Source organism: Gobius niger (genome assembly GCF_951799975.1).
Source record: "Gobius niger genome assembly, chromosome: 5".
Taxonomy (NCBI): domain Eukaryota; kingdom Metazoa; phylum Chordata; class Actinopteri; order Gobiiformes; family Gobiidae; genus Gobius; species Gobius niger.
Genome location: NC_136856.1, coordinates 14,854,427 through 14,871,666, shown reverse-complemented (window position 1 = coordinate 14,871,666; position 17,240 = coordinate 14,854,427). Strand labels below are relative to the sequence as shown.

Sequence of the window (17,240 nt, the reverse complement as noted above, 5' to 3'; positions counted from 1 at the left end):
ATTTATCATTAAATAAGCGGAGCCAAGAGAGTTGGGAAAAAAAGACCCGTTAAGAGCAGAGAAAAAGAAGCACAAGGAGAGCTTTATGTGGAGTATGGTTTACTGTGGGGGTCAAAGAGGTGAAGGTGACTTTGGGGTCTGCCTTGCCTTAACTTGATTAAAGAGGGGGTATTATGCTTTTTTCAGCCACATAGCACCAGTCTATGGCACACTACAATGATGACGAAACCTTCTGTTGGTCTGTAAATGCAGTAAATTAGAATAACTGCCTTGTATAAAATTGCTCTTTCAAAATGGCGGTAGCGAAAGACTTGAAATAGGCCTCTGTCTCTTTAAGAACCTCTGACCCTTTCCGACACGCCCCCTCCACACGCTGTCTGTGGCATCACAACACTGCGCTCGTTGTCTCAACTGTATTGAAACTACGATCGGTGCATTTTAATTTTTATTGTTGGAAAGGAGCTACTGTTTATCACTTTGTGAACAATGGCCACACAGGATATTATTTGGAGACGAACCTTCCACACCGGACGCTTGGAAGGGGCTCTTGCCTGAAAAATAACTGCTGTTTGGAGGCTATCTCTTTGCATCTGCCATGCCCTATGGATTTCTAACTATACCCCCATGGACGACACCAGGATCTGCAGGAGCCCATACGATTCAAAGACGGACATTATCTGTGCAGGTGGACAGTGGTTTTTCGAGGTTACCCGTTAGCTTGTTCTAATCGACTACAGCTCATTGTTGATGAAAAGTCTGCAATAAACCACAAATGTGTAAAGCCAGGCTCATTGTGTGATCATCGTAAAGGCTGCTTCAAGTAGTTGCCTGCTTTATTGACGTTATTTGTGCATAATATGCTGCCTGTTTTCAATGAATGTTGTGAAGGTGAAGGTTGTTAGCTTGTCGTGGCTAATAGTGCCTTAGCTCCGGGAGAAAACCACTCGGCTACGACTCACTGTAGATGAAATGTGAGCAATAAACTACAAAATCAACAAGCCAGGCTCCGTGTGTGATCGTCATAAAGGCTGCTTCAAGCAGTTGCCTGTTTTAGTGACGTTTTCAATGCATAATATGCTGCTTGTATTCAGTGAATTTTCCCGTTAGCTTGTCGCGGCTAGCTTGTTAGCTCCGGGAGAAAGCCACTCGGCTATGACCCATTGTAGATGAAATGTGAGCAATAAACTTCCAAATCAACAAGCCTGGCTCCGTGTGTGATCATTGTTAGACGGTTCTTTATGTGTGTGGTGGTTTTATTGACTTTATTTGTGCATATTTCTCGTTTTCACGTGATGACTCGAGGTTTAGCTTAGCATTAGCTTTCTCCGGAGGCTCTGTGCATCATCAAGGCCCAGCGCAGAACCAGACACTGAACTAAGTGTTCTTGTCACCGGTTTTAATTCTGGGTGTTTCGGTAACAGAAACACTGATGTGTGTCTTTGTAAAAGTCTTCTGTGGCTCCGGTTCACAACACATGAAGCTAATCCTCCATGATGACTCTGTTTACATCTTAGGGCTAGACACTGCGAGGGGGTTCTGCTGAGGAGCAGTGGTTGGTTACTCGGCTGGTGACGAAAGGTTGGAGGCGTATCCTGGAGGTCGAGGGCGTTTCCTGAAGGAATCAGGCGTTTTATCCCTAAAATGGCTGCCATCGGAGTTTTTACAGATTACTCGAAAATACGTGAATGTGCTAAGGCAACACTTCAGGCATGTTTTTAATGAGGGAATGACTTAATAACATGATGTAAAGCTTGAAAAAGTCGATTTTGCATAATACCCCCCCTTTAAGCCCATTCCTCTTCTAGCTGATTCATAACCCCTCTGGATACACACAGGACGCACAATAAAAAAACACAATAAATCTTCACTATAGTGAGAGTATGAAAAGTTTATATTTTGACTTTAAAAGTATTCAGTTCAAATTAGCTGGTATCAACTGGACTGGGTTGATTATGTTTCACTTCCATCTTCCGAGGTTTCTTCTCGCTCTTTTAGGAAAATGTAAGCCTGGCTAACATACAGCTGGAGGCCAATTTAAATGCAGGGCTGCCATAAAAGCACCTAATTTACTATTGTTTTTTATCCTTTTTTCCCCAAGATTTTTTAACAAAGTAAAACAGAACAAGAACAAAACAGAAATTACAGCGCTAAAAAAAGAAATCCAATTTACTAAAAAAACACTTCTTGCTAATCAAATGTATTTTTGTTCACCCCACTATTTCAATTAGAGTGAGAAGAAGACTCAATCAACCTGTTGACAATATTTGAAAAAATCCCTACTGCAATATTAGAGTGTTTGAGAGTCTTTGTCATTTCCTCATTTTGTGTTGAAATTTGTGTGAAATTGATATTGCATCCATCCAATTATATAGTGTCATTAACATGCACAGATTTAGCATATGCTGGTAATGCAGTACATTTCATTCCACACATTGTAGAGCCTTAACATACAGGTCAAGACAACCTTACTATTCAAATACAGAGAGGCTCCCAGGTGTGAAGGTATGGCGAAAATAGATCTGTGCACAGTCAGCACAAACCTTTACTCCATTTATGCAAAGCAGATAAAATGTATTAGACTCTTGCTGACCTACCAAATGCATGGCAGATGTTTCCACTCTTTGAAAACACAGCATATGTTTTTATGCACACATGCAATTGCACAGAGACGGCCCCCCCCTGGTTTGATAAGGGGAGACTGCGGGGTGCCGAGACGGGCAGCAGTAGAGAATACGACAGATAAAAGATGACAACACTTAATTCTCACTTTGAGACAGAGCCAAGACAGAAACACAAGCCAGCTACAATAACACATACAAATGAAGAGCTCTTAAGGCGACACCCCAACACACGAGAGTATCCAGTACGCCTTAAAAATCAAGATTTCAGTAAACAGCTTTTGGCACCATTTGAGGACGAGTGGAAATCAGAGAGAACAGAGAAAAGATGGGCATAAGTGAAAGGAAAGGGGACTTGTGAGAAAGGCATCTTACTTTGGCACAAACAAACAAAAGAGACTCGCAATGACTGAAAACAACTTTTGCACCTCTTGAGAATAAAAGTGAGTCTGGATGATAGCAATGGCAGCTCCGTGCGCACTCATTTTGACAGGAAATATTGGAGAAGTGAGCAGACGAGAAGAGATAAGAAACAAGAGGAGAAATGGAGCCAAGGTTTATAAAAAGCTAAATGCTCCAGAGGATAAGCAGAGAGATAAAAATGCTCTGTCATTAAAGCATAGCTATAAATCATTATCTGATTATGTAAAACAGTGTGTATTTCAGCACAGTTAGAGGATATTCTCAGCATAATGGTCAAGAATCTTTGAATTGTGTCCTTTTTGAAGTAGGGAAGACTAACTCTGATGTGCAACAAACGCACGAACTGGTGTACACACAAAAATTACACATTCTAACCAATACCACAATACATCCTTAAAAGTTCTTGCAGTTTGTGAAAAGGAGAGTTGTCCTTTGCAAACGGCACATTGTATATCAAGGGGTTTTCTATCTCCTACATGCTCCAGCCATGTCCTAATTTGTAGAATGAGCCCAGACCTAATTCATTCTGTCTGCCGAAATATCAACTGCTTTAATTTTTAATTAACATGAACATGCACAAGATCCATGCATGTAAACAAACCACACCGGATTGTAGCCTTGAGCTAATTTCCATCCATTGTCCAACACTCTCGCTTTCAAACATACTCTCATTCATCCTGGTCTATTGCACATGTTTTTAGTGGTAGGGGAAACCAGGGTGCCTGGAGGAAACCTACGCAGACATGAAGAGAAAATGCAAACTCCACACAGAAGGGCCCCACTAACTGCTGTGCCACCGTGCTGCTCAGATCAACTGACTCTTGGTTATGATGGTTAATAGCAATGGTTTGCATGTGATGCAATGTATATACTGTAGCGATCATCATAGCCACAGCTAATTTTCAATTGTTGTCCCTGTTTGGGCCTTTCTACACAAACAGCACACACATACACATACAGCACAAGACAAAGTCACACACACAAACTCAGTGCTATTTATAAATGGGTACATCTTTGGTGTGTTTTCAGCCTATAATTGAATATTACAAACTCAGACATGGTCTTAAGTTCAGTGGGTAATCAGGTTGTGGACGTTTGTAAGAAAAGGCAGACTGACTAAAGAAAGTCTAGCCTATATCAAGCCTCATGCCAATATTGCAGAGCACTAGCTCCAGTCCTGAATATTGTCATGACTTCATTTGTTATCAAAGGCATGTGATTCCCTCTCCTGTTGCTTTAGACTACACAGGCTCACTGTTGTCAGGGGCATAATGCACTTTGATGTGGCCAGCAACACAAGCCAGCCTTGTGCCACTTCAAAGTTACTATGACTCAAACACAAGCAACCATCACAGAGCTCTGCAGGCAAACATATACATTAGCTAGTACTCCAGAGGCTGTCAATTTGCATACAAATAAAGAAAACACAAGTTTTCAGTAAAGTGTATGTAAATTAGTAGTTTCCACATAAATGTACCCTAAACAAAAAGGGATTTAAGCAGATTCAAAGAAAAGCAAGATAGTTTACTATAAATATAGACTACCAAACAACCCACAGCGAGCAGACTTTTCAAATCAAAGCCAACAATTTAAACACATTTTTCTTGCTACTTTTTACACTTGCTTTAAAAATGCATTGGATGGTTTGTGAAAATGTGAAAATTATGATTCTACTCCCCTTTTCCAATTTTCTGTATAAAACCCACCAAAAGTTTAACTATTAAAATACATCTCCCCTGCCAATGAATGGACACTCATGCATAATGCAGGAGCAAGCAAGAGGCTCATCAACAGGGATCCAGGGAGAAACATGGCAGACAGAGGAGAGACTGAGGCGCGAGGGGGCCAGTAGGATGAGGAGGAAACGGGGGGAGGGTGGGCTACAGCTGACAAAGCACCGGGTCAATCTCAGCATCACAGACACAGCGAGACAGAGGAGACAGGCAGAGATGTGGAGGTGAAAAAGTACGTTATGTGACACGTGGTAGAGACATGAAAAGCCGAGAGGTTAAAGCCAAAGCAGAGTCGAACTGGAATGTTGGACAGTAAAACCCATAAATATTTGGACTCGGGAAGGGCGATTTGGCAAAAAATTACATTGTGATTTTCTTACGGCCTTGATGGCAATTTCAATTTTATTGCAACTCTTGTACACTATATGTTCTGTTCTGCTTCTTGTTAACACGCCACTGTGACTGGTTAAATTCTCTTGAAATTCACTCAGGGCATGAACGAGGCTGACCAATGAGAAGAGTGCATGCATTTGACCCATCCTTCAGTGCCGCTGGTCCAACCCGTAAGAAGCAGTGGGCAGCTGCGTGCAGCGCCTGGGGACCTAACTCCAGATCTAGAGCCCGGCTAATGGTCAGAATCAATCACCTGACAGGAGGATTGATTGCATGTTTTTGGTTGATGGCGCAGCACCCATCCAAATATGTGGAGAAACAAGCAAATTGAAAACAGAAACGCCCGCATGGTCTAGAAATTTAACCCGGGACCGTCTTAAGGCAATAGTGCTAACCACTCAGCCCCCATGCCATGTGTCTGTGTCTGGACCTGTGTCAAACAGAAAACACACACTCACAATCCCACGATTCAATCAAATTGTCAAAATTGTCACAGAATCAAATTTTATACTGTTAGATCGCCCAGTCCAATTCGGTGTCGTCCTCCTGTTCCGTTGTTTTGTCTGCAGTGGTTAAAACAAAGTTAATACCCACGTAAATTGGTGGATTTGATCAGATGTCGTTCTTTTGCCCCAATAATCAAATGAAACACAATAGTCGCTTTATCGTGAAAGCTACACAAGCTACATCACCATAATACACCATTTCAGTCTCTTCCATTTCATTCAGAATATTGGCAGTAAACACATAAAATCAGGAGATACCAACTTCTATAGGCCACAATGGACTATAACTCTGTTTGACAACATGTCACAAGCCGGTGCCAATGTTCAGCCAACACAAGTGAAAGTCAAATGAGAAAAATGCAAGAAATCAAATATGAAACAATCAGGCCTACACACTAAAAACCGGACATTTTCAGATTACATGACATGAAAGTTTTGAATAACCATTGCTGAAATGGTTCGCCAAGATGAAAGCCATTTCTGTGTACACAACCAATCACATCACAGGTAAATATCACTCTCCTTTCCCTATGCTTTGCCCATCCCACATTGCACTCCTCTTCCTACCTCCGTCCCCTCCTCCACTGACACAGTCCCTAATGAATTGGAAATAGATGGTGATTGGATGGTGGGCAGCGTCTCTCTCTCTCTCTCACACACGCACACGCACACACACACACACACAGACACACACACACACGACTACTGCAGGTATACAGCCTTATCACAGAGTACAGGAACATGACTAATATCTGCTGGCCTCACACCATGGCTCCGTAATACCACATAGGAAAGACCTGCACTAATAAGGCCAAAGGAAGCCCACTGCGCACTGGAACCTTTTAAAAAAACAACGGGAAGAAGAATATCTGATGTCAATAGAAATACACTTACACTGCTGGGAATACATCTTTGATAGTGCTCCCGTTCAGTGAGCGACATGATAAAAAGTGATTGCACCTGAACGATGGGAAATGTGTATTCACTCTGCATCAGAAGGGTTCAAATTCCTATTAGGCTGAAAGAAAATATTGAATTTGACAGAGCTGACTTGTGGAGGCCAATTATGTGCATGTCACATCTATAAAAATGAGATGGCAACATATTTTAAATGCGTAGAGTGTGAAGCAATGCTGGGTCGCCATAACTCTAACAAACTTGAAGATGAAAGATGTCCAAAGGGCCTAACAATAAAAAATAAAAATCCATATTCAGCTAATGCCTAAAGCTGGGAAGAGATGACTGTATTGACTTCTCTATAATGCTTACTTTAGCTGCTGTGTCAGTCAGTTTGAGAAAGATGGATAGACAGTGAAGTTGGCTGTAAGTATTCTGCTGGAAGAAATCCCCCATCAAACGCTGCTTAAGTACCTTTTATACTTTCCTCTGATTTTCTTTTCAACTCACAGGCGAATCTGCTGTGTGGAGCATGCCTTCCGGCTAATCAGGGTACGTAAAGGGCAAATTGCACTACTTGCCACACGCACACACGCACACACACACACATAGACACAGCAGTGGCTATTTTTGGTGTCTCCTTTTGCCATGTCTGTGTGCCCCCCTGTACAGTCAAACTCACGTCTCTGAAACGGTTCCAGGATCTGTCCTTGTTGTACTGAGCCACGGTGCTCAGCCATTTGTCGTTGTTGTTGTTGTTGTTAGCGGAGACCGGCGTTTCCGTGCTCAGTAAGAGAGCCACGGCGGGTAGGAGAAAGACAAGCTTCATCCTGGAGAGAGAGAGAGGGAGAGGGAGGGAGAGAGGGAGGGAGAGAGAGAGAGAGAGAGAGAGGGAGGGAGAGACAGAGGGAGACGTGCAAAAAGTCAGAGGAGAGTCCGTAAAGTCAAATTGGCGTGCTAAACGTGGCAGAAAAAATATGGAAATTCGAGCGGCGCATGCTTCTGTTCGCACCGTGCGAGTTAGGAGAGTACTCGTTTTATCAAATTGCTGATCCATTTTGTAATCGGATTATAGACACAAGAGAGTTGTCACCGTGGCAGATGGGCCACCTCGAATGATAAGCACACCGGGTACGCGCCAATTAAAATTGCCGCGCATCCCCAAAGCGCGTCGTTCTTTTGTGCTCGCACGCGCAGACCATGCCATAACCGACTTGTACCAAATTTAAGACTTTTTTTTTTACGCACCACACCGTCGCTATCAGTGAGCATCGAGCGCCGTCCTACCTGGAGATGTTTCGCGTCCTATTCCGACTCCCGGGGAAAGTAAGTCCACGGCCCCGGGAACACACCGCTCGCACCGGACTGACAGACTTGACTGCTCGCTGCTGCCTCACAAGACGCGCGTACCGGGAGCTCTCTCTCCTCCTCTCCGATCACCAGACACCGCCCCCTTTTCTTTCTCTCTCTCTCTCACTCCATCACTCTATCCCGCTTCTCTTTCTCTCTGTAGCGTGTCATTGATTTTCAGCACGGCGACTTTTTTTTTTTTTTTTTGTACTCACTCCAGAGCGCACGGAAGGATTTATGGAAGCCGTGTCAAAGCGCTGTTCGGGGTGCGCAAACACAATATTCATTTAGCTTTCCTGTTCGGGGAATTATTCACGCTCGTGTCCACCCTATTAATTAGACTAGAGGAGGGGGAGCGTGAATACAGAGCTGTAATGGATTGTTATTAAAGTGGCTTCACCTTCGCCTACTGCGCTCGACGAATCTAGCATAGTCACTTGTCAAAAAGACACCACATACCAGATTTAATTTCCATTGTCTTAACTTTTTATTCATTTCTTTTTATCTCCTTTTTGCACTTGCCCTGTCGTTAACATCTGCTTTTCACAGAAGCTGTTGGTGTCTCTGGTGAGCCAAACTGGCATGGGACAAAGGACTATAGCAACCCAAAAGTTTTGTATTTATTTTCCTATAAATTCTCCCACATTACGCTTCCAGTCGTTCGAGCGTCCCCAGTGTAGCCGTGAGAAGACACAATTAGTCCACTCCTAAAAATGGAAACCGTTTCACTGGTGTTTGGAGCATACACGCTCAAATGAATGTATATATACACGCGATTACAAAGTGGAATAACCTATTTGTTGTTGATTTTTCTCATACTTTAAAAGATGAAAATGTATAACGTTTTGCAAAACACTGTATCTTGCAGTAAAACCATGCCTCAATCACATCCTGTTAAGTCAGAATACATTTACAAAACAACATGGGGGGGTTGAATTTCTCCTTCAGAGCAAGAAGACATTGGCGTCATTACCCGGGCTGGGGAATTTTGCGACTAACTGGCTATTTCCTTGGCGAACCCACAGATCATTTTCATCTCGCAAACTCCCTGAAAAGGAAATAAGTAAGAGTTGAGAAGCGTTCACACCAATACTGGGTTTAACAAAATGACCTATTATCGAGGCTACACTTTTCAAAAACAGGTTTCAAATGCTAAATAAAATATATGATTACTGCAGGTGGGTGAGCTGTCCAAGGTCCTGAAACTGCCTTACAGGAGAAGCCGGATCATTTTATTTACTGACTGCATCGGAAAAAAACTGAGTTTGCATTATACCTGCGCATTAGATATACGGACATTAACATGCAGAGGGCGAATGTCTCCTGCAAATTACGATTCAGTCTATCATTGGTGAGCAAACGCCTCTGGGGGTGAAGAAATAGTTATTTTTCAGCGTATGGCAGATGAATTTAAAAAAAAACTCCCCTCCTAAAGTATAGAAAATATAGGGTTTGTACCTGGACATATCGTGTGTTGCACTACATAGAAAAGTACTTGGGCATTGTATGCTCATTAAGCAGTGCCATTTAAGGAGGGAAATTAAAAAGTCCAATAAACCACAATCATTCACCGAGCAGCAGCAGCACGAGACATTTGATGCTGACATTTAAGAGCACTTTGGAAATATTTGATATGCGGTACGTTAATAGTTTTTTCATCTTGGTGCTAAATGGTGGATTTGACATTTACAATCGATTTATACTGTTGAAGTTGGAACTCTTTTTCAAGTAGAGAAGCTGCTGTCAAATATTTAACTTAAATTAACACAGACAGATTTTTTTCTATAAAGCAGTTGGACTTCAGACACATGCAAGCACTGCAGTTTTTGGTATAGACTTAAAGTGAAGCGAAACATCCCTGGTGTGCTGTGAGCAGTTGTGATTGTTGACTCTTGTTGGCTGAAAGGCGTATTTCATTCACACACCCTTCGTTGTTGGCCATTATTACTGTGTTGTTAAGAGACACGCTGCACTTTGAATTCAAAGGCTCCAAAAACAGGCTCACTTCACAGAGATATTCTCCTACAGCTCCTTTAGCATCCACACAGAGGGGGGCTTTTGGAGATGGAAGATAAAAGCTGCTTTAGGGGATCCAATTTGAAATAATAACCATCAAAATCTATGAAACGAAGCCGAGAAGAAGTAGCAAATGTGGCATTGTTGTTGCCAGAACAGATGGTGAAAGAAAACAGATGACAGGAAGGGAAGTTGGGCAGTTGTGGTGTACAAAGCAAAGTGTTTTAAATTGAGCAGTAGACTGTGAAAGACCACTTCTACATGTTTCACTTAACATGAGCATAAAAACTTGAGAGCCACTCGAACAGGTCTGCAGACAGAGCGCCTGGTGACTGACTGCAAATGGACCACAATCTAAAGCATATCAGGCTCTCTACGATGTTATCTAAGCAGACTGTCTCTATGCCCTATCTGCGAAAATAAAGCACTTCCACATTCTGTTCACTGCACCCGGAGGCACAAGAAAAAAAATCGAATTCTGCATCTTTTGTTCAACACAGACCGTGAAATCTCCAAATGGGATAAAATTATAAATATGTGTCGCTTATCTAAGGAGTTAATTTTTTCAATCAGATGGATGATATGTGTAACTTACTGTACAATTGTATCAAGGTTAGGCGTACTTTTTTCTCCAGAGGGGAAAACTGTCATTTCCATTTGACCCGTCAATGGATCTGTCCTTGAGCAAGGTTTGGTCATAACTAGTTTTGGGTTCATGGGAGAAACTGCAGTGCCTGAAGAAAAAACGCTGAGACAAATGGGGAGCATGCAAACTCAACGCATAAAGACCCACCCAGTATGGGAACCGAACCTAGGACGTTCTTGGTGTGAGCCACCTGTTTGTGAGTGGCTATAGCCTATTCCACCAAATATAGGTCACTATAAACATTAAAGGGATATTTCAGGATTTTTGACATAGGGCCTTATTTCCTAGTTATCCAGAGTGTTGCTGATTTCTGGAGATATTTTTTTCTATTTCGTGCAGTTCTTATGTTTGAAGAGTTACATGGCGCTAGGCTAGTGCTAGGCTAGTGCATTTCTATGATATCAGCTACCCTGCACTAGAAACAGTCTGACCCACTCCACAGTGCATCTGAGGCAAATCACTTATAACGCCAGACTAACCATATAAATGTCTGTGTTGATAGAATAATCTTAACCATTTTGCATTTAAAATAACTTATATTTGAACAGCATCAGCTTCGTGGTTGTATAAGCTACGAAGCGGCGGAGTGATCTGCTAGAAAATAGTCCCTCAAAATGCGATCATTCATGGTCAAGGTCAGTTATATTCCAAAAAATATTCTATGGACACAGACATTTATATGGTTAGTCTGGTGTTACAAGTGATTTCCCTCAGGTGCACTGTGGAGCGGGTCACACTGTTTTTAATGCAGGTTAGCTGATATCGTAGCTAGCCTAGCACTAGCATAGCACTAGCCTAGCGCCACGAAACTCTTCAAATATCAGAACTGCATGAATTACACACAAAAAATCTCCAGAAATCAGCAACACTCTGGAAAACTAGGAAATGAGGCCCTATGTCAAAAATCCTGAAATATCCCTTTAAGGTCTCCATTCATTTACTGAAAACATACACTTGGTCAATGCATGCCTTTGGACAGTGAAGGCACATGCAGACAGAGAACACTTGTCACCGACTTGTTGCAACCAACTGCTTTGTGACATAAGAAGATGTTAGTTATCACCAATTGCTCACAACGTTTACATTCACAGTGAATCCACAATCCAGACGAACTTGATGACACTTGAGGTTGTGGTGTACTCGATGACATTTCTGTCTGTAAAATGGTGAGAAATATAAATAGCTGAGCGCGAGTCTATAAAAATATAAATGAATATAAAGTGCTAGACAAGTTTCACCAAATGTTCAGACTGTGACATCATCCTTTTCCACAAAGCTATGCGAGACACAAAAGCAGCAGACGGAGAGGTTATGGCCAAGGACAGTAGAGCTAATGAAATTGCTAAGGACTATTTAGTACGAGCTGCCTTAATAGCACAGTGCAGACATGTAGAACACATTCCCAGAGCTATAAAACTACTCTGCACTCTTCTTCCTCTGCTGCAGACTGAGACAAGGCAGGAGTATGAACTTTGAGGTGAAATGTTTAACATGGGCAAAGGACACCACAGTGTTTAGTCCTAAAGCAAGCAATGTCACAGAGGGGCTATCTTTTTACAACAGTGTACTTTTCTAAAGGACACCATAAGAGGAGAGATGCACTGCAATGCACCACAGTAACAGGCATTGGCTGGGGCAACTCCTACAAGAACCTTCATAGGTCAGGGAAGTTCACAAAACGCATTGCTATTACCACCGCCTCATATCTGCTTTAAAACAAACAGATTTTAACACACAGCTTGTTGTAAAGCTTTGACCCCGTTGGCAAATTAGTATTATATTATTCTTGTTTTTGTAATTGGACTACACTAAAGATTTAAACACCTGAGAACAGAGGCTTGGAAAGGGTTCATTTGATAAGATTCAGGGCTATTTTCTTTGAACGGAGAAAGGAGGAAAGTGTAAGGGACCACAGCTCTGGGTTCATGGCTGCTTCAGAGTAGGAGGAAATAGATTACCCTTATCAAGGTTTTCTCCAAAGAAAATGCTGCTGTGAAAGCTAATTGCCGACTGCATCCAGAGAGAGCAGCTATAAAACCACTGGTGCATTATATTATCTTTCAACTTCGCAGACAGTTTTATGCGCACTTTCCAAACTTGTGCTGTGACATCGATGTGTGACAGAAGCCAATTCTGACAGATGCAAGTTTTGATAAATGCAGTATAAGTGCTGCATACGTGTGGCTCTGTGCCATAAGGAGAGTTCAATATGTCCAAAAACTAAAAGAAACCAACTTTGAGACAGTGGTCTGTAGTATGTATATCATATGAAATTCCTGTATCATATTCAAAATATTGAAAGACAAAATATGTAAACACAACATCTTTCTATGTGTAAATCAGAATAAATTCTATGGCTGTAAATTATAACTTTCCCAGCTTCTTTGTTTTAGCCATCCCCATTTAAGTGGCCAGCTGCCCGACTTAACTCTCTGGAGTGTTTGCTTCAGGGTCCAGGATGTGTCTCAACTGGACCACTTATCCATGCAGTTGATGTAGCTTGAATTATTTGAGACAGGCTTCCTGCCTTGTGCCAATGGGAGTTTTTTTGGCTCCAAAGGTGCTAGAATAGTCAAATTAGACAAGAGTTCAGTGTTTTAAATGGTAGAGGAGGCTTATTAATGTTGAGGCACAAAGATGATTGTCTTTTCAGTCAAAAATTTAGACGAAACAGTAATTTGCAGATACTACAAATTACTGTTTGTAGTCATTTTCCGCACACGTGACAATAAAAACTGAAAGAGAATCTAATGCCCACCTTTCATTAGCTCAGCCACCATCTGTTGATATCTTCCTCCTCCATCCTCCTCTCTCTTTATAACAAATGAACGATGGCACCAATGCAAAGGAAACACAGTCAGTTAGAGTTGCCAGGTTGGCAGCCTATCAGCATCACAAATCTTTGAAAAGAAAACACAAAACAAAGATGTGGTAATTTCCCTTGTTCATTTGTAAGTTAAAATGGCATGAAAAACATACAATATTTCACTCTACAAATTGGCATTTCAGCAAGGTGCTAAACAATACATATTGTACATAGAACAAATGAAATGCTAAAAGGAATGTGAAAAAGAGTGTCTGAGGCTTATGAAATGGTGCACTGTTTGGGAGTGGAATGAGGTCAAACTAAAATATCAGAGGATCATTCCCACTAAGACAGTTAAAGCAGGTAGAAATCCCTTTGACATGGCGTTGAAAATTCACTGAGCATGTAATTGAGTATCATGGTGTGAATAAAAAATAAAACCACAGTGGAGAGAGCTGTGTGTTTTGTTTTCTAAGAAAAAACACCAGAGACCAAAAACCTAGTTATAAATGCAGGCTCCTACTATGCTCGAGTTCAGAATATATATATTAAACCTTCTTCTGTTTGATCTCTTTTATAGATGGGTTTATGATCTAAGAAGGAGGTTTAGAAAATATACCTCCAGGGTTTGCATGTCGTCCCAACATTTTGTTGTCCATCCGCCTCCTACAAAAACGAAACAAAACAACGTGTGTTCAATTCTTCAAATTACCCTCATCAATGTGAGCAGCATGGATGGTTTATGTCTATGGCAGCAAACCATGGATTGCCATTTTATTTGTTAATCCTGCACCTAATTGGTCCTAGACTAGACTGTAGGCCCACGTTGCCAAAAAAGATTTAACTGAATTAACTGAATGAAAAAATGGCTGTGTTTTTCCAGGTAAGCTAATGCATTACATGAATAGCATACAGTTTCATACTTCACAGAAATTATTAAAACATTTAAAAATATGAAAATTATTTCTCTAATAATTAAACACAGAAAAATATACAGTATTAAACACGTGATTACAACGGCAAAATAACCTCGAAAAAAAACCGAGATTGATAACATTTTGGCTAGCTGCAAGAACCGTTTCGAATGCATGATTTTTCTCAATCAGTAAACAGAACCAAACAGGCTGAATACTCACCACGGTAATTGCAATTAAATTAAAACTGCAATTAGCAGCAGTAGCGTGGAGTAGATATACCTTTGTTGTCATTTTGTTCAAAAAAACAAAAAAACAAAAGTTCGGAATGCGATGTCATATCGCTAAGCATTATGGGATTAGCAGAAATTGTAAACTAATGGAGATTTTAAAAGTTGAAATACTGGAGTTATTGTTCACATTAAAACACTTGAACACAAAAACAATAAATAAAAATAAAATAAAGAATAAAACATAAATAAATAAAAAAACCTTTGTTGTCATGTGTCTAACTTACAAGCTATCTGCTATGACCTCGTGTACAAACCACAGTAGTGCAGATCTGTATATATTTCTATGGTGCAGATACGTAGCGCATGATAATGACTGGCGGACATTGACGTACGATACACGGACGTACATTTCACATTTTATTGGGATTAGATGAGCGTTTTAGCATGGGACTACAGTTAGCAGCGGGCTAACGTTGGCCCACAATAAACAATTCGCACCCATACTAAAATGAGGGAGCAATTTGAGAGACCTTTTTTTTTTTTTTTTTTAAAGATTTTCAATATAATAGGAATGTAAGGACAGGTATAGCTGCAAGCTCACATTGAGTTTCTCGTCTCCTCCCCAACAGATTCACCCAGTTATGATCTGGTAGACCTTATTTCCTCCACGTATATACTGCACTATTATTGTTGGATTGGAAGCAGGTGCACCAGTCAGCCCAGAGGCAAGTACCCCACTCACTTTTCATGTCAGGTAAGTGGTCAGATGAATTTGTATGTTAAGGTCATGCTGAATTTTAAGTCAGTCTAACTAAATTCTCTAACTTGGGATGTTCTTGCAGACTATACAGCCATACAGAACCCTATTACATTGTAATATATCACATATGGCGCACAATCAAAGGTTAAGGCACTAGGCAATATTCAAATCACCTCCTACACAAGTCAAATGTCACATGCATGAATTAAACACATCAGAAGGCATTCCTGCTCTCTGATCTGAGTCTGCGTACAACCATACTTCATTTATTCACTGGTATTTTCTTTCATATTACTTTTTCCAGTCAAGAATCCCTGCATCCATCAGCTGAAATCCTATTATCGTGATCCATAATGAGGCATACACTCCATCACTGCGGCCTGTCAGTGTCTGAGAGAACAGAGGGAGGGAAGACACACAAAAGTTGCACATCAGGGAACAGGTGTGTGTGTTTCTGTTACACTAGACTAGAATTTACTCTCACTGTTGTGTATGGGCACATCATACGAACACCACATGGCAAAATGAAGGCACAACATTTAAACAAGGGAATGTATTATAAGCTTTGTATGTGATATACCATGATCTAACTTAGTTTTTTTGTTAACAGATAGACATGTATTTGCTTGCTATGAGTAATAATAATAATGATAATAGTAATAATAATAATGGCTTACACTTGTATTGCGCTTTTCAAGCCTGTGCTACCGAGTTTATCAAAGCGCCAATACAAGCATAAAACACCTGCTGTTGATCATATATTAATCTTTCACACATTTGATCACTGTTACACTGTTGTCCATGTAGGACTGTGTTGTGTTGTGTTCATTATAAAACATCTCCCTCACTCATTTGGTCCTGCCACACCTCAAGGACATCACCACCCCCCTCCTGGACCTGCTGCAGTTCGCCTACAGAGCCTGTAGTCTGTGGACGACGCAGTCAATCTGGCCCGCCACTTCATCCTGGAGCATCTGGACTTCACAGGAGTCTACGCCAAGATCCTGTTTGTGGACTTCAGCTCTGCCTTTAACACCATCCTCCCTGGACTTCTACGAGACAAGCTCTACCGGCTCAGCGTGGCCAACTCCCTCTGCAGGTGGATCACTGACTTCTTGACGGACCGGAGACAGCATGTGCGGCTGGGGAAGATCGTCTCGGACACTCGGACTACACACACTGGAATTCCTCAGGGCTGTGTACTTTCCTCCTGGCTTTTCTCCCTGAACACAAACTGCTGCTCTTCCAGTCACCAGTCTGTAACACTGATCAAGTTTGCGGGCGACACCACCCTCATCGGGCTCATCTCGGACGGTGATGAGTCCACCTACAGGAGAGAGGTGGATCGGCTAGTGTCCTGGTGCAGCCACAACAACCTGGAGCTGAACGCCCAGAAGACAGTGGAGATAATCGTGGACTTCAGGAAAGACGCAACCCCACCCCCTCCCTCGCCCTGACAGACTCTCCCACCCCCATCTCCATCGTGGACTCCTTCCGTTTCCTGGGCACCTCCATCACCCAGGACTTCAAATGGGAGCCAACCATCAGCTCCCTCATCAAGAAGCCCAGCAGAGGATGTTCTTCCTGCGGCAGCTGAGGAAACTTAAGCTGCCGACCAAGATGCTGGTACAGTTCTACACGGCCATCATGGAGTCCATCCTCACCTCCTCCATCACCATGTGGTACCCCGGCGCTACAGACCGGGACAAGCATCGACTGCAGCGCATTGTGCTGCTGCTGAGAGGGTGATCGGCTGTGAGCTCCATCTCTCCAAGACCTGTTCAACTCCAAGACCCGGAGGCGTGCGGGTTGGATCACAGCTGACCCTTCTCACTCTGGACACGGACTATTCACCCCTCTCCCCTCAGGCAGGAGGCTACGGTCTAGCAAGACCCATAGATCCCGCCACTTGAACAGTTTTTTCTCCTGCTGATGATCCAACCAC

The 17,240-nt window shown here is 42.0% G+C and overlaps 1 protein-coding gene across 1 annotated transcript in view; it reads right to left on the bottom strand.

The window, feature by feature from the left end:
- The window catches only part of spock1 (SPARC (osteonectin), cwcv and kazal like domains proteoglycan 1), a 116,109-nt gene extending 108,131 nt beyond the window's left edge, over positions 1-7,978 (bottom strand). The window contains exons 1-2 of the mRNA XM_079557461.1: positions 7,858-7,978; positions 7,253-7,400 (exon numbers count right to left, since the gene is read on the bottom strand). Coding sequence (XP_079413587.1) covers positions 7,253-7,399 — 147 coding nt within the window. The 5' untranslated portion in view covers position 7,400; positions 7,858-7,978. The remainder of the gene's footprint in view (positions 1-7,252; positions 7,401-7,857) is intronic.
- Positions 7,979-17,240: the final 9,262 nt, after the last annotated feature.